The sequence below is a fragment of the Rana temporaria genome, chromosome 13, assembly GCF_905171775.1.
Source record: "Rana temporaria chromosome 13, aRanTem1.1, whole genome shotgun sequence".
Classification (NCBI taxonomy): domain Eukaryota; kingdom Metazoa; phylum Chordata; class Amphibia; order Anura; family Ranidae; genus Rana; species Rana temporaria.
The window spans coordinates 28539160-28562063 of record NC_053501.1 but is presented as its reverse complement, the minus strand read 5'-3'; the positions used below and the strand labels follow the sequence as shown (position 1 = coordinate 28562063).

The following is a 22904-nucleotide window of genomic DNA, read 5'->3' as shown; positions in this document are numbered from 1 at the left end:
GGGGAGAGCGGAGGAGAGACAGGGCGGTCTCTGCACTGTGTGCGGGGACGGCCCTGTCCGCCGACAGCTCAGCGGGGATTAACAGGGGAATCCCCGCTGAGCCAAACGGGCTAACGGAGCGGATGCGCTCCGCGTGAAAGAGCCCTTAATGTTCAACCAAGCCCTGGTTTTAATGGAAGGATGAATGGAGTACAAATCGGATTAACCTCTTCCATAAATTCTGTTTCAGGGATCAGAACAAATACAAAGATGCTGCCAATCTATTAAACGATGCCCTGGCCATCCGAGAAAAGACTTTGGGAAAAGATCACCCTGCGGTCTGTATATGAATTTTTTTTCACTGTGTTCTTACAGATTTGTTTTTCCTCCTAACACGTTCCCTTTCTTAAATTGGTGTTAACTAACCTTAATGTTAAACTCAACAGGAGAGAATGCTTATAGATTGGCTGATGCCTAGATGTAGCAGGTATGACTCTGTAGCACTGAGAACATCAATAACCAATCAGACCTTATATGTTGTAGATGCACACATGTATGTTAAAGTAGCAGTTCCCCAACACCACCAGCTTCATCCTCTAGGGCAGTGGTCATCAACCCTGTCCTCAGGGCCCACTAACAGGCCAGGTTTGCAACATAACTGAAATCCATCACCGGTGATATCATTTGCTGCTCAGTGATTGCAGTATTCTAGTCTGCATCTCTCCAAGGTAATACATAAAACCTGGCCTGCTAGTGGGCCCTGAGGACAGGAGTTGATGACCACTGCTGTAGGGACTAAATATAAAGGATTTTTTTATCTGCATTCTGGACCTAAATTATGTTTTGGTGGCTTATTTCATTATAATTTTTTTATATATTTTTACGGAGTTTGAGATGAGAAATTCACAAGAAAAAATAAAATAAGAACAAGGAAATAGATCAATCTCCAGGGAACCATGAGGTTTCTGTGGCTGTAAACCCCTTCATATACCCAGTGAGGTGACACGCCTTAGGTGATATACAGTGAGGGGGGAAAAAAGTATGTATTTGATCACCTGCTGTTTTTTTTTACGTTTGCCCACTTATAAAGAAATGATCCGTCTATAATTTTAATGGTAGGTTTATTTTAACAGTGAGGAAAACTGCAAAAAAATCCTGAAAAACACATTTCCAAAAAGTTATAAACTGATTTGCATTTTAATGAGTGAAAAAAGTATTTGACCCTTTTTGTAAAACATGACTTAGTACTTGGTGGCAAAACCTTTGTTGGCAATCAGAGGTCAGACATTTCTTGCAGTTGGCCACCAGGTTTGCACACCACTCGGGAGGGATTTTGTCCCACTACTTTTTGCAGATCCTCTCCAAGTCATTGCCTGTTTCGAGGCTGACGTTTGGTAACTCGAACCTTCAGCTCCCTTGACATATTTTCTATGGGGTTAAGGTCTGAAGACCGACTAGGCCGCTCCAGGGCCTTAATGTGCTTCTTCTTGAGCCACTCCTTTGTTGCCTTGGCTGTGTGTTTTGGGTCATTGTCATGCAGGAATACCCATACATTTAAAGGGGTTGTAAAGGTAAAAAGTTGTTTTCCTAAATGGCTTCCTTTACCTATGTGCAGTCCTCCTTCACTTACCTCATACTTCAATTTTTCTTTTAAATGTCCTTATTTCTTCTGAGAAATCCTCACTTCCTGTTCTTCTGCCTGTAACTCCACACAGTAATGCAAGGCTTTCTCCCTGGTGTGGGGTGGAGGGGGCGAGCAGCAGAGTCAGGATGCTCTCTACATTGCAGATAGAGAAAGAAGCTGTGTGTTAGAGGGCGTCCTGACTCTCCTGCCTGCCCTCTCCCCCCTCAAGGGAGGGGGCGAGCATGACACTCCACACCAGGGAGAAATGCATTACTGTGTGGAGTTAGACAGAAGAACAGGAAGTGAGGATTTCTCAGAAGAAATAAGGACATTTAAAAGCAATTTCAAAGGATGAGGTAAGTGAAGGAGGACTGCACTAAGGCTGGCTTCACACTGAAGCGTCAGCCGCGGTGACGGTATAGCCGCGCTATTTGTAGCGCGGCTATACCATCGTTTTTACCGCGATATTCGGCCGCTAGCGGTGAGGTTTTTAACCCCCGCTAGCGGCCGAAAAAGGGTTAATACCGCCCGCATTGCGGCGGTATTACCGCGGTATTACAGCGGTATTACCGCGCTTTCCCATTGATTTCAATGGGAAGGCGCGGTGAACACACCGCTCCTATACCGCGGTAAAGAAGCGGCTAGCAGGACTTTTGGAGCGCTCCTGCTAGCGCGCCGCTTCAGTGTGAAAGCCTTCGGGCTTTCACATTGAAGAGTACAGGGCATGATTTTTCATGCGGTATAGCAGCGCTATTTTTAGCGCTGTACCGCATGAAAAACGTCCCAATGTGAAAGGGGCCTTAGGTAAAGGAAGCTTTTTAGGGGATTTTTTTTTTTACCTTTTACAACCTCTTTAAGCAAGATCAACGTTAAGAAATGGCCAAGCACACTGCATCCTGGGAGGTCATCATACACTCCTCCATACCTGGAAGGACCAGGTATTTACAGATGTATCTGACGGCAATGGTGCAGCACTTGATTCAGAAGTTTAAAAAAGTTTTTACTTTTTAGATGCACTTACAATATCAGATGTAAACGCAAGACACTACATTAAAGTGGCAGAAGGACTTGTTAGTGGGAGATTATGAAAAGGTGGATTAGAGGAACTGCTACTTTACCAGAACTTGTTGCTTTTAAAGTTAAATTAGCAGTTTGATTACCTTTTTAAATTTATGATTATAGTGCAAACTTTGAAAATTTCTCACTGAAAAATCATATAGAATTAGTAGATATAACCTGATCCCTCATAATAAATGACACATTAATTCTATGTGTAGCAGTCTATCTTGCTGGCTTGAAAATAATTCCAGATTATGACTGTTCAGTGAGATGTATTTACCTTGGCGAATAGTGTCTAATTGCTAATTAGAAGTACCAAGCTCTTTGTCCATTGCTGACAAGACTGCCTAAGCCAATTATTCTAGTTGGTAGCAATAATAAATACGTAAACTAGTACAATTTTAATGGGAGCTAAAAATGTTCATGGATCTAAAACTCACCTCCATGTTACAATCTGATTGTACAATTTCCTGTAGCTATCCTAACAACTGCCTGATTGAATACAGATTGATTGGGTCGTTGGGTCCTCATTTTACATACTGTAGTTTTAAATAAATCTAAAGTTGATTTTAAAAAGATTGTATGATTGGATTGTATGATGACCTTGAGGCTGGGTTCACATCTAAGCCGCATGCGTCCTGTGCGTCTCCATTCACCGTTTCTAGTCCTGCATTTTTGGCTGAATTTGGACCTGAAATGGACCAAAAGACGACCACAGGAGCCGCTGTGGAGATGTGTACCGGCTCCAATCTCCTACTATGCAAATTGGATGCGGGGAAACCCTACATCTAATTTGCATAGGTGTGAACCCAACCTTAAAGTGGTTATAAACTCAAAGTGTTTACCCTAAAGGGGAAGCTCCACTTGTTCACACCCTCCACTGCCACGGTTGGCACTTTTTGGGGGAAGTGGGTACCTGGTTTTGACAGGTACCCACACCTACTTTTGGGTAGGATTGCCACTGCGATCTTTGAGTATGTCCGGCCTCTCCTCCTTCCCTCTGCTGCCTTTTGGGGGACACAGAGGTCCCAGAAGACAGCGGGACCATTCGGAAAGCACATGCACAGTAAGAAACTGACTGTGAAGTCTGAAGGCTTCGCTGCTGGTTTCCCTTAATGAAGATGCCAGCGCCTGCACCCAAAGCCAATTGAAGAATCGGCTCACGTGCCGACATTGCTGGTTTCTTGAACAGGGTACAGTAAGTGTCCTTCTAGTAAAAGTCAGCAGCTACAGTATTTGTACCTGCTGACTTTTAATTCTTTGGGGGGGCCTCCTCCAATGTGTTATTTTTTTTTTTTTTCCCAATTCGTTTACAAAAAAAAAAAAAATTCAATACCTGCTCCCCCTAATCCTAGACACTTACTTACCTCACTCGATCCAGCGATGTGCCCGACTGCAGCAGCTCTGCTCCCTCTTCCTGGTCTCAGAGACTTGGAGCAGTGGGAACCGGTGGTTCATGCAGCTCTTTCAAATCCTGTGAAGAGATAGCAGGGGGTGTGATTGAGCAGTGTTGTGTGTCTAAAGACACACACAGCCCAGCTCAGGAGAGCGTGTGCATTGGTGCCCCCTCAGTACATGGTTTCCCACTGGGAAGGAGGAGCCGACACTGCTGGGAGGGGATTTCAGAAGAGGAGCTAAGTAGCCACACACAGATCAGGTAAGTAACTTATTTTTTAATAGAAAAAAAAAAGCCTTTGCAACCACTTTTGTCAAACCCAGTAGCATTTGTGACATTTTATAGAGGCGCTGTCACTTTGCCAATTCATGGAGTGACAGTGACTGCAGATCATCCTTCCACTCGGGCTGTTATTCTTGCCGAGCCACACCACCCCAGATCCCTCACTAAAGGAGCTAGGCTTCAAGGTATGAGGGAGCACATGACCTCTTGCATGTGACGGTGCTCAGGTATGAGTGACCCATCAAGCTCCTGCTGATGGACCTGTGTCGTCATCATCCCCTTGTCCTAAATTCCAACATTGGAGCTTAGACAAGCTGGAATTCTGCAATGAGTAGGCAGAAAGACAGTGGCTGGGTAAGCATGAAATCTTGGGAGTAGTTTGGATAGGCTGATTGCGAACACTGTCACTTTGCCTAAAGTGAAAGGATCAGTGGGGGAGGGCTGGTATCGGTACAACCCTACTGAAGACCTCTGGAAAAGTTAAGTATATAGAAAACAAAAGCATGAAAACATGATTAGGGTTCCTCCAGTGGGGAGAAATGAAAGGGGGGGGGGGGGGGGTTTATCTTGGAGTTGGGCTTTAATTGTCTTGATGACTTTACTGTAATCACTACAGCACTCTATGGTCAGTTATTTTATGAATATGCCTTCTAGTTGTTGTTGTTGCGCCTTTATAGATATGTGACAGATTTTCTGCCTAACCTGCATCCTTTCAAAGTAGCAGACAGTCCTTCTTTATGCTTTCTGCAGATATCAGTCTATCTTCTTTCTTCTCAGTCTGAATCCATTTTCTTTCAATCAGCGCTGATCCTTTGAGTCAATTCGTTCTTTGGTGTTCTGGTAATGTAATGGTCGAAGCCTGTGGATATTAATCTGTGCATTATCCTCTACAGGTTGCAGCCACTCTCAATAACCTAGCTGTGCTCTATGGGAAGAGGGGGAAGTACAAAGAAGCAGAACCATTATGTAAGAGGGCCCTGGAGATTCGGGAAAAGGTAAGCTAATGAACTGCTAAGCAACTGATCATAGAATACTGGCTAGCAGCAATAGGAGGCAGCTTGCACACATTCCATATGTACAAGTGCCAGAAAGAGTCCATTCTATTGCTTTGTTGAAAGAATGTAATAATGACTTCTTCAAATAATTATTGTGTATTTAATATTCACTTTAAGCTTCTAAGTAACATCAATGATATTTAATTATCTTTTAACTTCTTTTGCATTTTTTATCAACATTTCACTTGGAGAGCGTGTCACCTTGCCATGCAGGGCTCAGAAAAGCCCCTCTCCAACACTGCTACACTTTTATGAGTTCCCTTACTAGTGCTTCCTTTTCTTTCTTTCCTACAGCTATGGCCGAAAGTTTAGAGGATGCCACAAATATAAATTTTTACATTGTGCTGCTTCATTGTTCTTAGATCCTTTTTGTCAGATGTTCACTATAGTATACTGAAAGTGCTAACCTTCCCAAAAAAAAAAAAAAAGAAGAAAAAAGCATTTTATACAGCATAGTACTTGTGCTGTGTCATGTCATTTGGCCACCTGTAATACCTGGCTAATCCTGCCAGTTTTTGCCCTCCCCTATGTAAACTGACCACGGTCGATCATGGCTTCTGAGCCCTGATACCATGGTCAGTTTACGTGCCTTTGTCACCCGCAGCTCTCCTGTCCTCCACCCCGCCCTGCCTGTCTGCCCCTGTATCAGAGCCCGCCCCCTCTGCTCTCATAACTGTTAAATTTTTATATAAGCCCCTCTATGTCCTGATAACAAGTGCTCCTGTCTGTGTGCTTTATTAAAAAAAAATGCCTCCTTTACCGATTTTTCACAGCGGTTCCCCATGATTACGTGACCGGCCGGCTTGCTCTCTCCTCTACGCCTCGCGTCCTGGCTGACGTCAGCGGGGGAATCTCTGCCCCGCCCACTGCATCTGTCAGCTGGGCATAAGAGCGAGCGAGCAACCGCTGTGAAATTGGGTAAAGGAGGCATTTTAAAAAAAAGCACACAGACAGGAGCACTTGTTATTAGGACTGAGGGCTTATATAACATTATATAAATGGGTTAACAACCACTTGAAGTATAATTACAAGCATTTCATAAGGCTTTTATTGACAATTGCATTGTTTATGCAGAGTCAATATTTGCTGTTTTGACCCTTCTCTGCAATTCACCCATACATGCTGTCAGTTAACTTTTGGGCCACATCCTGATGGCAGCCCATTCTTGCATAATCAATGCTTGGAGTTTGTCAGAAAATGTGGGCTTTCTTCTTTTTGTTCTCACACCTCTTGAGGATTGACCACAAGTTCTCAATGGGATTAAGGTCTGGGGAGTTTCCTGGCCATGGACCCAAAATGTTGAGGTTTTGTTCCCCAAGCTGCTTAGTTATCACTTTTGCACTATGGCAAGGTGCTCCATCATGCTTGAAAAGGCATTGTTCGTCACCAAACTGTTGGATGGTTGGAAGAAGTTGCTCTCGGTGGATGTTTTTGTACCATTCTTTATTCATGGCTATGTTCTTGGGCAGAATTGTGAGTGAGCCTACTTCCTTGGCTGAGAAGCAACCCCACACATGAATGGTCTCGGGATGCTTTACTGTTGGCATAACACGGGACTGATGGCAGCACTCACCTTTTCTTCTCTGGACAAGTTTTTTTTTTTTTTGGGATGCCCCAAACAATCAGGATGGGGATTCATGAGAGAAAATGACTTTACCCCAGCCCCAAACAGTCCAATCCCTGTACCTTTTGCAGAATATCAGTCTGTCCCTGATGTTTTTCCTGGAAAGAAGCGGCTTCTTTGCTGCCCTTCTTGACACCAGGCCATCTTTAAAAAGTTTTTGCTTCACTTTGGGTACAGATGCACTCACACCTGCCTGCTGCCATTCCTGAGCAAGCTCTGCACTGGCGGTGCGCCGATCCTGCAGCTCAATCAACTGTGAGACGGTCCTGGTGCTTACTGGACTTTCCTGGGTGCCCTGAAGCCTTCTTCATAACCAAGAACCCCTCTCCTTGAAGTTCTTGATGGTCCACTAAATGTTTGATTTAGATGCAATCTTAGTAGCGGCAAAATCATTGCCTGTGAATCCCTTTTTTGCAAAGCAATAATGGCTGCCAGTGTTTCCTTGCAGGTAACCATGGTTAACAGAGGAAGGACAATGATTTCGAGCACAAACGTCTTTTTAAAGCTTTCAGTCTGTTATGCTAACTGTCGATCTCAAAACTTTTGGCCACAGCTGTAGTCAACACCTGGCACTTCTGGGTATGGAGGAGTATGTGACCTCCTAACCTATGACATTAATCCGTTTTAGTAGCCAAATTCCTATCGCATGACTGGAGAAGTGTTGTAGCCACTCCCACCAGTTGCTGACACCACTCTTTATAATTCTGGCTGGGATGGAGGAAGGAGTGGTGAGGGATCACTGGTAAGGTGGGTATAGGCGGACCCTTTCCAAAGACCTTGGCTTTGCTCTGTTTGGTTTTAAAGCCCAACCAAACTTTGAAAACTGGGCCAGGGATAAAACTTCTGTTTGATCTTTGTTCATTTCACAAATGGCAAATTTCTGATTGGTGTCCCAGTCACCACGGCTGTGATAAATAGGCATGAATAATTTTGTGAACTTTGTGTTCTAGACACGGTGTTGTTTTTGATTATTGTAGCATTATATTAAGGTGCATTACTCTGGTAGATGAATGATCTGTTTTTTTTGTTTTTTTTCCTGTGTAGGTATTGGGTAAGGACCACCCAGACGTTGCTAAACAACTGAACAACTTGGCCTTACTGTGTCAGAACCAAGGCAAATATGAGGAAGTGGAATACTATTACCAGAGGGCATTAGAGATTTACCAGACCAAATTGGGGCCAGATGATCCAAATGTGGCAAAAACCAAGAACAACCTGGTAACCTTTAGAGAGAAAATAACATTTGTTTTAAATCTTAGCGTGCTATATTATAACATGTGCTGTAATAACGTTTATTGGAAACGCCTGAACCCAACTATTTAAAAGGGTGTCACTATACTTTGATGCAAAGTGGTTAAACGGTCATGTAGCAAAAGGCCAAATCCTTTGTTGTCACTACATTTATGATTATTCATCAAAAATAAATTTTTTAATAGCTTACTGATAATTGGCTTTCGGCTAATGAGCATGGAAGACCGCTAGCTGGGCCACAACAACAAATTGACAAAAACCATAGACTCTTGGTTGTATGCATTATACAGCAGACAACCTCCCTATGCTTGGTGAACTACTAAATTTGCAGTACCCCCCCCCCCCCCCCCATCATAAAATCGGGGAAATGGAGCATCCAATCATATTAATAATCCTTGAATATTAATATTTTTTGTTATAGCTGTGTGTAGTCATTTGGAAAACGCTAAGAAGGTGTGGCAGGACTAAACCTTTTATACATTCTTTTTCCCATCCAAGTAGATAGCCTGGGTCTATCAAGTAAAGGAGATGCTGTCAAGTGTCCCCAAAACAGTATTTAAATGATTCAATTTTTTTTATCTTGTACAGTGATCATAGACTCTGGGTTATAAGCTTGTACGTTCAGGTGTTTGGACGCTGGTAAAGCAATTGAGGACACACCCACTGGGTGCCTCACCTATAACCCTACCCAACTGTAAGTCCTCAGTTTTTTTTTTGCTAGTGTCCTGAAGTTATGGATCTCGTCTTCCTTGCATAGAAATTACTCTTCGCTAAAGGATAAGTTCACCTTTGTTATATGGTACATGTTACACCTGTATTTAAGGTGTAACATGTTAAAAGAATGCACCTGCCCTCACCCTCTCCCAATCCCTTATTGTGACAGCGGGTGGGGGGATCCTCTCCCTGCACCCATTGTCACAATTATAAAACAATGTGCCTGTGTATGACTCTGACAAATTTATTTAAAAAGTACAGAACACTTACAAGAAAGATGTATACAGCGCTGTTAAAATATAATCCCAAGTAGCATGCAATGAGCTCAGCTGGAGCCAACGCGTTTCATCAGAAATTATATCCTCATAGGGGTAAATGCCACATCTGTTCATTGCACATATATGAAGATAAACCTAAAAAAAAATATATATTATTACGGTGAGCAGTGCTAATATGCACTTTCACTATACTAATGACACTTGGCAGGAAAGGGTTAACATCAGGGGCGATCAAAGAGTTTAGTATGTGTCTAACAATTGTTTGTGTGTACTGCGTTTCACTGGCCGGGTCACGGTGATCAGCATGTGCTGTGTTGCACAGCTGGGCTTGTGTGCCATCCTACCGGAAATGCAGTGTATTCCCGTTATTCTGTGCAGCCGGCCCGCACTGTAGCAGTAAATGTGCAGCGCACGGTTGGCAACTGGTTAATTGAATAGAAGCAGCCAGATCCGTGCAACCTCATTCAAATTATTACTCTTGAAGCTTAATTCTAATTTTATATTTTTTAATGTTTTTTTATTTTTTTATTTTTAATTCACCCATTCTGTGTGACTTTTCCTTCTAAAGTATATCTAATAATGCCTCTGTGTTCCAGGCTTCTTGCTATCTGAAACAAGGCAAGTTCAAGCAAGCTGAGACTTTGTACAAAGAAATCTTGACAAGAGCACATGAAAGGGAGTTTGGATCAGTTGACGGTGAGAACTGCGTTATAAAAGATACTAACTAATAAAATGGGTCTAATTTAAACTATATTGAAAAATTTCATCATAGACTTCAGCTCGATTGTATAAGGTGTTTTAAAAATGACATTCTATTTTTAAAAGTGATGCCGTCAAAGTGAACCTTTCCCTAACTTTCACATCAGCCTGTATCTCTTCATGCTGATATGAAATTGCCAATGTTTATGCTTTTTTTTTTTTTTTTTTTTTTTTTTTTTTTTACACCTTTTTTTTCTCTTCTGCTTCTTAGTTTCTCTAAAGCCAGTGATGACAAAGCCATGGCTGTCCCCTGGAAAGGAAGCGATATAATTTCCTTCAGGAAAATCCTGTACCTAAAAGATCCCGTAGTATTGACATACTGCGCAGATCTTGGAAAGTTTTTTTTTTTTTTTTTTTTTTAGTTTTTCCCCTTCCCAACAGCTGCCTGTAGTGTTCTAGTAGAGAGTTGAAGTGCATGGCATCATATAGCTCAGAACAAAACTATAATCTGGTGCCCAAAATAACAATGATAAAAAAAAGTATGTAATATAAATACACACACACACCATCACTGACTGAGAAAACTTCACACTGGACTTCGTGCAAGTTGGATTCTGTGCCTCTCCACTCTTCCTCCAGACTCTGAGACCTTGTTTTCCAAATGAGATGCAAAATGTTCCAGTCTGATGATTTGAGAAGCCATGTCATCTGCTGGTGTTGGTCCTCTGTGTTTTATCCAAAGTCAGCGCAGCCCTCTACCAGAAAATTCTAGAGCACTTCATGCTTCACTCTGCTGACCAATTTTATGGAGATACCTATTTTCATTTTCCAGCAGGGCTTGGCACCTGCCCACACTGCCAAAAGTACCAATACCTGGTTTAATGATCGTGGTATCACTGTGCTTGATTGGCTTTAACCCCATAAAGAATCTGTGGGGTATTGTCAAGAGGAAGAGGATGACACCAGACCCAACAATGCAGATAAGCTGAAAGCCACTGTCAAAGCAACCTGGGCTTCCATAACACCTCAGCCATGCCACAGGCTGATCGCCTTCATGCCACGCCACATTCATGCAGTAATTCATGCAAAAGGAGCCCTGACCAAGTACCGAGTGCAATGTTATACTGTACATGGACATACTTTTTTGTTATAAAAAACATAGGGGGGGGTTATCTGCACTACCAAAACTACTACCCAATATGGAATGAAACGCAGCCAGCACTATCTTTTTGATTTACACATAATATAGATTAAAGGTGATGGAATGGCCAAGCATGTCTCCAGACCTGAACCCTATTGAGCATCTGTGGGGCATCTTTAAACGGAAGGTGGAGGCGCACAAGGTTTCTAACATCCACCAGCTCAATGACTTCATGGAAGAGGACTCCAGTGGCAACCTGTGAAGCTCTGGTGAACTCCGTGCCCAAGAGGCAGTTGAAGCAGTGCTGGAAAATAATGGTGGCCACACAAAATATTGACACTTTGGGCCCAATTTGGAAATTTTCACTTTTGTTGCCAGTGTTTTAAAAAGGAATTTTTTTAGAGTTATGGGGACCGCATATTTACACTGTTATACAAGCTGTACACTCACTACTTTACCTTGTAGCAAAGTGTAATTTCTTCAGTGTTGTCATGTGAAAAGATATAATAAAATATTTATAAAAATGTGAGGGATGTACTAACTTTTGTGAGATACTGTTCATTCAAGCAGTGGAGGAAAACCTGTAAAATTAACAGGCTGTACTTAACTTCCCCTGCTTCACCAGTAAAGGATTTGTCTTCATTTTTGTTTTTATGCTTTTATGCTTTTACAGATGAGAACAAACCTATCTGGATGCACGCCGAAGAAAGAGAAAAGTTCAAAGTAAGTTTTGCAGATTAGATACCAATTTCAATTATTATTTTTTTTAACAATGTGCTTATGTCCTTTAGCACTTGTTAATGTGAATTTTAATTCCTTACCTATTCCAATTCCTTCTACAGTGGGGAAAATAATTGCTTGATCCCCTGCAGATTTTGTAAGTTTGCCCACTTTCAAATGAGGCGTCTATAATGGTTATATTTAAAAAAAAAAATAGACAGAAAATCAACCAAAAATCCAGATAAGCACAATACAAATGTTCTAAATTGAGTTGCAGTTCAGTGAGTAAATAAGTATTTGATAATTCTGGCTCCCGAAGACTGGCTACAGTATGTGATACAGATTTAAGAAGGTGCTCTTAACAGCAACTCGTTATGTGTATAAGACACCTGTCCACAGAATCTTTATTCCATTTAAACCTTACCATCATGGGCAAGACCAAAGGGCTGTCAAAGGAGGTAAGGGACAAGATTGTAGACCTGGAATTGGCTACAAGACCTAGAAGCTTGGTGAGACAACTGTTCGAATGATTTATCGAAAATGGAAGAAATGCAAAATAACCATCAATCACACTGTCTGGAGCTCCATGCTAAATTTTGCTTCATGGGGTAAGGATGATGAAAAAAAGTGAGGGATCAGGCCAGAACTACACAAGAGGAGCTTGGGAATGATCCCAAGGCAGTTGGGACCACAGTTGCCAAACAAACCATTGGTAGCGCAATATGCCGCCATGGATTGAAATCCTTTAGTGCTCGCAAGGTCCCCGTTTACAAGAAAGCACATATACAGGTTCGTCTGAAGTTTGCCAATGAACATCTAAATGTTTTAGAAAATGAGTGGGAGACGGTGCTGTGGTCAGATAAGACCAATTTGAGCTCTTTGGTATTAACTCGACTCGCTGTGTTTGGGGGAAGAATAATGCTGACTATGACCCTAAGAACACCATCCCTACAGTCAAGCACAGAGGTGGAAACCTCTGCTTTGGGGCTGTTTCCCTGCTAAAGGTACAGGCCAAATTTGCCGCATTGAGGGGCCAACGGACAGGGCAATGTATTGTAGAATCTTGGATGAGAACCTTCTTCCCTCAGCCAGAACACTGAAGATCGTGGGTGGGTCTTCCAGCATGACAATGACCTAAAACCAAGGTAACAATGGAGTGGTTTAAGAAGAAGCACATCAAAGCGGAGTTCCAACCACAATTAGCATTTTTTAAATGTATGTCCTTCCATCCTGCATTTTTATAATATAAATCCGGTCACTTACCATTTTACAATCCGCTGCCGATCCGCATAGATATTCAAAAAAGATACACCGTTGTCATTTTGCTTGTGGGCATTGTGAAGCCAACAAGCACTTACTTCCTGGAAGTCTTGGATGGGGAGTGATAATTGGACAGCGCACTACATCCTGGAAAATGATGACACACATTTCCCAGGAGCATTAGAGGGAGATGATGTCAGAATCCTAGGTGCTTTCAAAGGCAGATTTTGTGGGACCGCATAGCAACAGGCATTTCCAGATGAGTTAAAAAAAAAAAGTTTTTTTTTTTTTTTTTTCTTTTTTAGGTGTAAGCTACATTTTAAAGCAAAATTGTTTTTTTGATGGAACCTCCACTTTAAGGTCACTGAGTAGGCTAGCCAATCTTCAGATCTTAATCCTATAGAAAATTTATGGAGGGAGCTAAAACTTCGTTGCCAAGCGACAACCAAGAAACCTTTAAGGATTTAGGGAAGATCTGTAAAGAGTGGACCAAAATCCCTCCTGAGATGTGTGCAAACCTGGTAACCAGCTACAAGGAAGGTCTTACCTCTGGCTTGCCAAGGGTTTCTCCACCAAATACTATGTCATGTTTTTCTTGGGGATCAAATACATATTTTACTCACTAAACTGCATACCCATTCATCACATTTTTATCCTGGATTTTTGGTTGATATTCTGTCTGTCATTTAAAATACACCTATGATAAACAATTTATAGACCCTTCATTTCTTTGTAAATGGGCAAACTTACAAAATCTGCAGGAGACCAAATTTCCCCACTGAATAATATGGATCCCTTCTAAACATAGACCAAAAAAAAAGAAAACCTTTCCAATTACATTACACAAAATATGGGATTTTATTTTTTTTGGAACATGCCAATATTTGGGAATTTTGGAGAATGTCATTTCTTTACTCTTGTGTATCTTTTTTTATTTTAGGGTAAACAGAAGGATGGCACATTCGGAGAGTATGGAGGCTGGTATAAAGCATGCAAAGTTGACAGGTAAGTGAAGCTTAAGATGCACTGTTTCTTGGTCAGAATTTTCTCCTATTTGCTGCTCTGGCTGTCGGTTGTAAAAGCTAGAACCTCATCCAAGCCCCTGGCAAAAATGTAAAATTCTTCTGACTATATATAAACCATATTTTTTCCTGTCATTCTTTATTCACATGTATGTGTTACAGCTAATTACTGCATTGTAAAGTTGCTGTTAAAACATATAATTCTCTCCATACCATCTACATAATGTTACCTTATCCTTAGTCCCACAGTGACCACTACCCTGAAAAACCTTGGAGCACTTTACAGACGTCAGGGCAAGTTTGAAGCTGCAGAAACACTAGAGGAGGCGGCGATGAGGTCACGGAAACAGGTAAGTGAGGTATCTGGTGTCCTTTGTCTAGGTTCTGTAGCTTATTGCTCTTCAGCATATTGCGGTTTTATCAAGTAGGCCCATTTGAGCATTACCTTTTCATCAGTATTTTAGAAGCCCGTGACTTTATGGCTAAAAAGCTGTGAAGCTCTATAGCAGCCAGTCAGAATTTAGTTTTTTTATTTTTGTTCCCTTTTGCAATAGTGAGACCAATATTGAGTTCTCATAATATATTTGTTATGCAGAGGCAGTTATGTATTCTACTAGACACCTAGTGCAGGCACTAAGGGCCAGTTTCACAGAAGAGATACGCCGGAGTATCTACTGATACTCCGGCGTATTTTCAAATTTGCCGCGTCGAATCTTAATTTGTGATTCACAAACAAGATACGACGACTTTTGGCTAAGATCTGACAGGCTTACGGCTTCGTACGCCTTCGGATCTTAGGCTGCAATACTTCGGCCACCGCTGGGTGAAGTTCGCGTTGTTTTCCAGCGTCGGGTATGCAAATGAGCTTTTACGGCGATCCACGAAGGTTTTCGCGTTCGTTGCGTCACGTCGTCGCTAGTAATTTTTTCCCGTCGCAAAGTTAAGCATGCTTTTACATGGCTTAACTTTAGAGGAGCCATGTTAAAGTATGGCTGTCGTTCCCGCGTCGAATTTCAAAAACATTTTTTTGCGTAAGACGTCCGGGAATACGAAAGTACGTTAACGCACGTCGCCGTTCAAAAAAATTACGTCACTCCGCGCAAAGCACGGCGGGAATTTCAAAATTTCTAATGAAAGATGGGACAGACAATCCTGGTATAAAAGTGACCACGACTAGTAAAAGAAATGTGGGAAGCAAAAGATAGCAGGCCTGACATGTTTCGACATTGTGTCGACGTTTCAACTGGGGATTATTCTGCCCTCTTACATGTTCTGATTGGACACAGATCCAGGTCCCTCATATTTGCTGTCTACTCTGATCCCCACTGATAAAGAATAGAGCTGTCACCTCAGTCAGAAAATCATATGCAGTAAAATAGAAGTGCATGATCTCTGTTAATTGGTGTATATGACCATGTGGAATTTGTGCTCATTGTCCTGGTGTTGGCATGCCGTGTTCAGTAGTCCATTTATGAAGTGATTTGTGACTGAATCAGTGTTTCCCTGCTGGCTTACAGAACTCTGTGTGATGCAAAAATGTGGTGTCTGATTTATCATGTTCCATCTCCAACACAAACTTGGGTTTGAGAAAAGGGATCAAGCTCGAAAATCACTGTGGGCTTGTTTTAGTTGCTCATGTTAAGATAAAGAGAACAGGCCAAGTTATAGTTGTTTCTTCTTTCTTTCTTCTCCCTTCTTCTCCTTTCTTCTCTCTTCTTCTTCTTTCTTTCTTCTCCCTTCTTCTCCTTTCTTCTCTCTTCGTCTTCTTTCTTCTCTCTTCTTCGTCTTCTTTCTTCTCTCTTCTTCGTCTTCTTTCTTCTCCCTTCTTCGTCTTCTTTCTTCTCCCTTCTTCGTCTTCTTTCTTCTCCCTTCTTCGTCTTCTTTCTTCTCCCTTCTTCGTCTTCTTTCTTCTCCCTTCTTCGTCTTCTTTCTTCTCCCTTCTTCGTCTTCTTTCTTCTCCCTTCTTCGTCTTCTTTCTTCTCCCTTCTTCGTCTTCTTTCTTCTCCCTTCTTCGTCTTCTTTCTTCTCCCTTCTTCGTCTTCTTTCTTCTCCCTTCTTCGTCTTCTTTCTTCTCCCTTCTTCGTCTTCTTTCTTCTCCCTTCTTCGTCTTCTTTCTTCTCCCTTCTTCGTCTTCTTTCTTCTCCCTTCTTCGTCTTCTTTCTTCTCCCTTCTTCGTCTTCTTTCTTCTCCCTTCTTCGTCTTCTTTCTTCTCCCTTCTTCGTCTTCTTTCTTCTCCCTTCTTTCTTTCTAAAAGGCATTTCCTGAGCTTTGGTCATAACATATAATCTATGACCGGAAGTGGGCGCAAATACTTGTATTGCACAGGTATCTGCACCCCCCCTCCCCCTGAAAGGTGCCAAATTTGACACCGGGAAGGGAGGGGGGAGGGTTCCAAAAAGCGCAGGTTCCATTTTTGTGTGGACCTCCACTTTAACAGGAAGTGGAGCAATCTCCAAGAGGGAGACGAAGGGCAAAAAATAATAATAAACTCTTAAGGCAAAGTGAAAGGTTGTTTTGCAAGAAAAACCCTCAGTAGGGTGGGGGACGGCTCCATGTAAAGCTATGGGCATCTAATGCGTAGATTGTGATGGGATAGCCACTATCAAATTTTATGGTTTAGATTTGTAGCCACTACAAATCTCCTATTGTCTTTTTCAATTTGTAGTTGGCCATGCAGTTGCTGCAGGCTTCAGAGATGCACTAAAATGGGGCTAGTGCCTTTTACCATTCTGTTTTTCCGCCTACGTGTCTTATACCTTAACCTAAACAAGGCCCTTTTCTGTGTCATCACACGAGTTCTGGTGGCAGCTCTGTGGAATGTTTCATGTTATGATTATGTCAAGGTATCGGAGTCTGTTACAGATCTCTGTCCCTGGAAAGGAAACCAGAATCCGCTTTTGAGGTCTTCCTTTCCAGGCCTTGACCTTTTACAGTCACTCTGTTTTTTTCCGAACATAAATCTCAGGGACTTTCTCCCTTTACTTGTAACACAAGGGTCCTGTCTCACAGGGACTAGACAATGTCCACAAGCAGCGAGTGGCTGAAGTGTTAAATGACCCAGAAAGCATTGAGAAGAGGAGAAGCCGGGAGAGCCTTGACGTGGTAAAGTACGAGAGCGGTCCAGACGGAGGGGAGGAAGTGAGTATGAGCGTAGAGTGGAACGGGGTAAGTGCAGTACACAGTGTGGCCAAATAATGGACAATCTTGCTTTATAACCAATCTAAAACACATTAACGTGATCCGCATGCTGGTATAATCCTATTCTGTAATAACAGTAATCATGTACAGCAAACTTCCTACCTGTTATGCTGATATTTCTATAATCTTTTATCTGGCCTCTTTCCCTTGTCTTATGATGCTGATTGAATGTCCTGTTTTATTGTTTTATTTTTTTCCCTGTAGAGTAGATGGTAGTAATATGACAGCAGCTTGCTACAGAATGCTGGACTTTGCAACCAAAGGTCAATATTTATTTAAAGCCCAAATGAACTATGGTATATGACCAATGCCAAGAGCTTCCTGGCATAATATAATGGTATCCAGAATCCTCGTAAGCCCAGGTTCCTGCTAATGCTGCTGCATAATCCTGTGTTTTGCATGTGTTTCTATGTGCTTAAAGTGGTGACTTGTGTTTTTTTTTTTTTTGGTGTGTGCCATTTTTTTTCTCTTGGAGGAGGAGAATGGATTTTATACACAAAACTCTGACAAGCATGCACTAAAAACACATGTGCATGAATTTTACATGTGCTCCTAGTCTTCTATTAAAGTCACACAATGCTGCACCAAAAGAAGCGCCTGCATCTTTTCAAAAATCACCCCACGCCATGTTGCATTGATGTGAGCTGGCACCATAGAGAATATTGTGATTTCCATTGTCCTGCATGGCAGCGCAATGGCAGATGCAGGAGATATCAAATTGGTGTGAATGGGGCTTAAAACAGCCTGTCCTATGGTATCATGCTACAGAGTAGGACCTTTACTTTCTGCATGGAAGCAGTAGCACCTCTGCAGCAGTTGGACATGCCCTCTGTGTGTGTTAAGGCTAGTTATCTCCAGACGGCAAAGCTCATGTCTCCGGTTGATTGAAGAACTCTTTCAGGGGGTAGGTCAGACCACTGCAGAGAGGCTGCTGCTTCAAAAACAGAACATGACGGTTCTATTTAGCAGCATGATGGCATTGTCAGGCTGTTTTACTATGGCTGTGGCTGCATTACTAGCTAAACTAGAAGGCTCTGGTCACATGCCATTATACTGCATCAGAACCCTGTTGACCGTTTTATACTTGTGTTCAATTGGGCTTTAAGTAAGCTGAAATTTGAATTGCTGTATTTTGCTCAGCATTGCTGTTAATGCTTCTGCATTATGGAAGTCTGAGTAGCTCTCTAGTTATTAGAAATAAAACTGGAAACTGGTGGCTCTGTTAGTCATTTGTAATGCTTAGTGCTGTTGTCTGTGTAGTATTTGACTTCTAATCCTGCTAGTTGTTCGTTTGATCTTCACACTGTCAGATTTCTCCCCAAATTCATATTCTATCTAGAGGATGGTAAGCAAACCTTGCTTGAAAAAAATTATTTTGTATGGGAGTATGGAATTCAAGTCTTCTTGTGACTAAAATGTAGGCCATTTGATCTTTTAGATCAGTGGTTCTCAACCTTTTTGAGACCAGGGTCTTCCAAAAACCTTCCATACCTCCCAGTAGCAAAAAATAAAATGTATTAAAAGTATGGGAATGCAAAATATGCATTTTAAATGCTGCATGACTCTGAATGTGGCTAGGTGTCACTGTTGGGAAGGGGTGGTGGGGGTTTTGGAGTAGTGGGGTCTCTGTTGCAGACTTGCCCTATAGGAGATGAGGTTTCTGAGGGGCACTATGGAGGGCTGGAGGGGCACTATGGAGGGCTGGAGGGGCTGCAGCAGGCTTGGGACTGTGCAAGAGAGTTCTTGCAAAACCTATATATAGGTCAATTGTCAGCTGGTTTCTATTGAACTGCTCGATACCACCCAATAGTTGGTCCATGTGTACAGAGCGTAAAGTTAAATACTTTATTTTTATTTTAAGTTCTGGATAGTAGTGAGGAGTAGAAGATGGGCTTGGGTGTCTTCAGGATCCTAGTCCCAACCCACCTGCCCAATCCCGCCAGGAAGCCGACATGGCACATCGCTAGACACAGACAGTTAGGCTGCTTTCACACTGAGGCGTGCAGCCGCGGTGACGGTATAGCCGCGCTATTTGTAGCTATACCGTCGTATTTACCGCGATATTCGGGTGTCGGTGAGGTTTTAACCCCCGCTAGCGGCCGAAAAAGGGTTAATACAGCCCACGTTGCGGGCGGTATTACCGCGCTTTCCCATTGATTTCAAGGTAAAGATGCGGCTAGCAGGACTTTTGGTGCGCTCCTGCTAGCGCACCGCTTCAATGTGAAAGCCTTCGGGCTTTCACATTGAACACTACAGGGCATGATTTTTCATGCGGTATAGCAGCGCTATTTTTAGCGCTGTACCGCATGAAAAACGCCCCAGTGTGCAAGGGGCCTTAGACATTTCCTGATCTGTGCAGCTGCGGAGCCTGAAATGTCTTGCTGCCGTGTCGGCTTCCTGGTGGGATGGATTAGGTAGGTAGGTGGGTTGGAACTTGGATCCCCAACACGCACAAGCCCATTCTTAGTGAAAGGTTATAGAACCTATGATTTTTATTTATTTATTTTTGCCGACTGCAACCCCTAATACTCCAGATCCTGACCATATGAATTCTGTTGTGGCCTTGCAGCATGCCCAATCACAGGTTCTAGTTTGTCTGGAAATTATAAAGCAAATCTGGTGGTGCATGCAGCGCTCTGGAGACACCCACGTTCCAGCTCTTTCTAACCATTTTACTTTCCCTTTCCATGAAATCGCCCATCATTCCCTAATCGGTTACTCCTCCAAAAAGGGCTAATAAAAATGTGTTTAATTTACCCTCTCTTTTAATTAATCCTTCATGCTGTTTTCTTTACAATGGGACAATCAATCAGCATATATTCCACCTTCATGCAATTTCCTGTAATCAATATCATGCCGATGAAAAGCATGGGATGGATACTGCCTAATCTGCTGATTTATACTGTGTACTGTACTCTTCCCTTCATTTCTTCTGTACTTCTGCATGTTGTGCCGTTTTCAGCTTGTTACTGTTCGGTGAGTTAATATTTTGTTATTTAACACAAAGAATTTACAGTATTTCTAGGTCTCTGAGAATTTTTTATATTTTTTTCAATACATTGTAAAAATAGAAGTTATTTATGTTCATTGCATTTATTAACTGGTTTTGTAATACATGCATTATTTTACATTGTCATTTTGTCATATGGGGAAACAGTACCACATTTCATATACTTGTGTTTTAATGTGACATCCCACATTCATGATACATTTATGCATGACTTTGCCTGCTTATGTATGTTACCCTTTTATTTTTATCCACCTCTAAAAAGTGACTTCACCTGGTTAATGCAATTGCCTCATGCTAAAGCTCATAATTATTTTTGGTAAATCACCATGGAGCACCTGATGCAGATGGTAACAGGAGATGAGTGAACTTTTTATACGATGTGAGATGGTGCCACAGCACCCTAGTTGACAACACCTGATATTTCAAGTGACTGGGTATAGGTGGTGCATTGTATTTTAAAAAGTGTCCAACTTTTTAAAGTACGATCCACCTTCAGTCCTTGGAATTACATTGCAAGCTTGTGGCGTTGTAAAACTATAGTTGGAGGCTCAGCAAGCATGCGGGTCTCTTGCTACCATGATGAGCCTGTGCCAGGTAGGGTGGTCATCCATGGCCTTATGTTTTGCAAGCCATGCATCCATCTGAGCATTAATTAACCAGGAGGTGTTAACAGTCTGGCTATTGGAAAGGGTCATTATTACTTAAAGGATCACTAAAGTTACCTTTTTTTTAAACATCAAACATGTTATACTTAACCTCCACTGTGAAGCTCGTTTTGCACAGAGTGGCCCCAAACCTGGTCGTCTGGGGTCCCTCGGCGGCTGTCTTGGCTCCCCCCCGCAAGGACTCAAAACCTTCATGCATGCATGCGAGCGAGCTCGTATGGTGTTGAGTTTATGCGGGCGTGCTCCCATAGCCGCCGACTGTATAACTCGGCCCCGCCCACCAGCCCGCTGCGTCTTTGGATGTGATTGAAAGCAGCACAGCATTGGCTCGTGCTGCTGTCAATCAACTAATGAATGACTCGGGAAGACTGCCGAGAAGTCTGCGCATTCACGGCGCAGGACTTTCGAGGGGTCAGGTAGGTAAAGGGGGGGGGGGGGGGTTTGGGGGGCCTCTAATCTGCAGATGTTTTTTCACCTTAATGCATGGAATGCATTAAGGTGAAATAACTGTTACCTTTACCAACCCCTTTTAAATGCTCCAACTTGCTTAAAAAATGCCTGTTCAAGTACATCGTTTATGCACATTCACCAGAGGGATTTTTCTCTTTTAAAGTGGAACTTTCGTCAGAAAATTAAGTCCTGCTAGATCACTTCAGGCAGGTCGCTTTTGCAGGTATAGCTATGTAAAAGATTAAAAAGGTGCTTATACTGTATAAAATCAGCTGTGCCTAAAAATAGAGAGAAACCGAGCATGTGCAGAGCAGGGTATTACTGGATTTTAAAGAGGCCGATCTGCTGACAATTCAATGTGGAATGTATGTTCCTTGCTAAAGTTGTTCTGGGTAAAGCTCTGCTTTTAAAGACAATGGTGTCTGTACTGAAGGACACTTATCTGAGCAGTGGATCCACCTATAGTAGACAATACTGTGATGGCCGCAAATAAGTACGGGCACGTGTCTAGCATGGCATAATTTCCCTAGCTGATGCTTTTACAACCTGCTTGTGGGATTTAATGGCAAGATCACCTTGCATCACTACTGGTATAAGGGCTTGTTTGCATCAGGTGCAGTGCGGGAACGCTTGCAAAATCGCGCATTTTCCCACACTGCACACAAAACGTTCTGTTTTGCAGATGCGTGTGGGTGCCATTGATTCTTATTGGCATTCCAATGCATCTAGCAAGTGAGTGTGTTATTGTGCCTGCCAAATTCCACAAAATCGCACAGTGCTATGCGTTTTGGCACAGCATGTTTTAAAAAAATCGTGCTGGCACCACTTTTTTCTTTTTTTATTACATAGGGTAGCCCATTGACTTTAATAGGCTATCCTAAAATGTTTTAAACTGGAACGCACAAAACGTACTTGTTCAGACTCGCCTATTGGTGTGATCGAGCCCTAAAATTTGACTTCTTGGCCCATACCGCACGCTCTAGAAAGGATCTGTGCAGCTTGCGTCTGACCAAGAGTGGGAGAACCCACATATGTCTGGCCAGTGTTTCTCCCTCTCTGGTATCAAATGTGTTGGTTCCTAGGACTTTCCTGGAAGAAAATGGGTAAAATTGGGCTTTAGCAATGAGATGTAATTTTATTACTAATGATATTTGCGAATGTCTATTTTTTTATTTTATTATTAGTTTAAAGAGGTTCTCCATGCAGAAAGTTTTTTTTATTTGATCAATATCTTGCATGACTGGATGCAGAGACCTTGCTAGCGCTATGTCCAGCTTAAATCTGCACTATAAACGTCCCCCCCCCCCAGGCAAGGAAACTGATCTGAGCTATCTGCAGTGCAGGGCATGCTGCTACCCAGAGGCAACCCTATGTTGTAACTAGAGAGGGGCACACAGATCATTCTATTACAGAAGAGGAAGCGTCTGTCCGATCTTCTGTAAGGGAATGTAACCTGATTTACAATGTTCACATTCTG

The 22904-nt window shown here is 42.3% G+C and overlaps 1 protein-coding gene across 7 annotated transcripts in view; it reads left to right on the top strand.

The window, feature by feature from the left end:
• The window catches only part of KLC1 (kinesin light chain 1), a 112260-nt gene that overhangs the window by 46978 nt on the left and 42378 nt on the right, over positions 1–22904 (top strand). For 3 of the 7 annotated variants that reach the window (XM_040332353.1, XM_040332349.1, XM_040332350.1), the window contains exons 6-13: positions 230–317; positions 5234–5335; positions 8064–8237; positions 9859–9958; positions 11776–11825; positions 14023–14087; positions 14346–14454; positions 17099–17269. In XM_040332353.1, the coding sequence (XP_040188287.1) occupies positions 230–317; positions 5234–5335; positions 8064–8237; positions 9859–9958; positions 11776–11825; positions 14023–14087; positions 14346–14454; positions 17099–17269 (859 nt within the window). The remainder of the gene's footprint in view (positions 1–229; positions 318–5233; positions 5336–8063; positions 8238–9858; positions 9959–11775; positions 11826–14022; positions 14088–14345; positions 14455–17098; positions 17270–22904) is intronic. The other 4 variants (XM_040332352.1, XM_040332355.1, XM_040332351.1 and 1 more) reach the window with 3 other exon arrangements.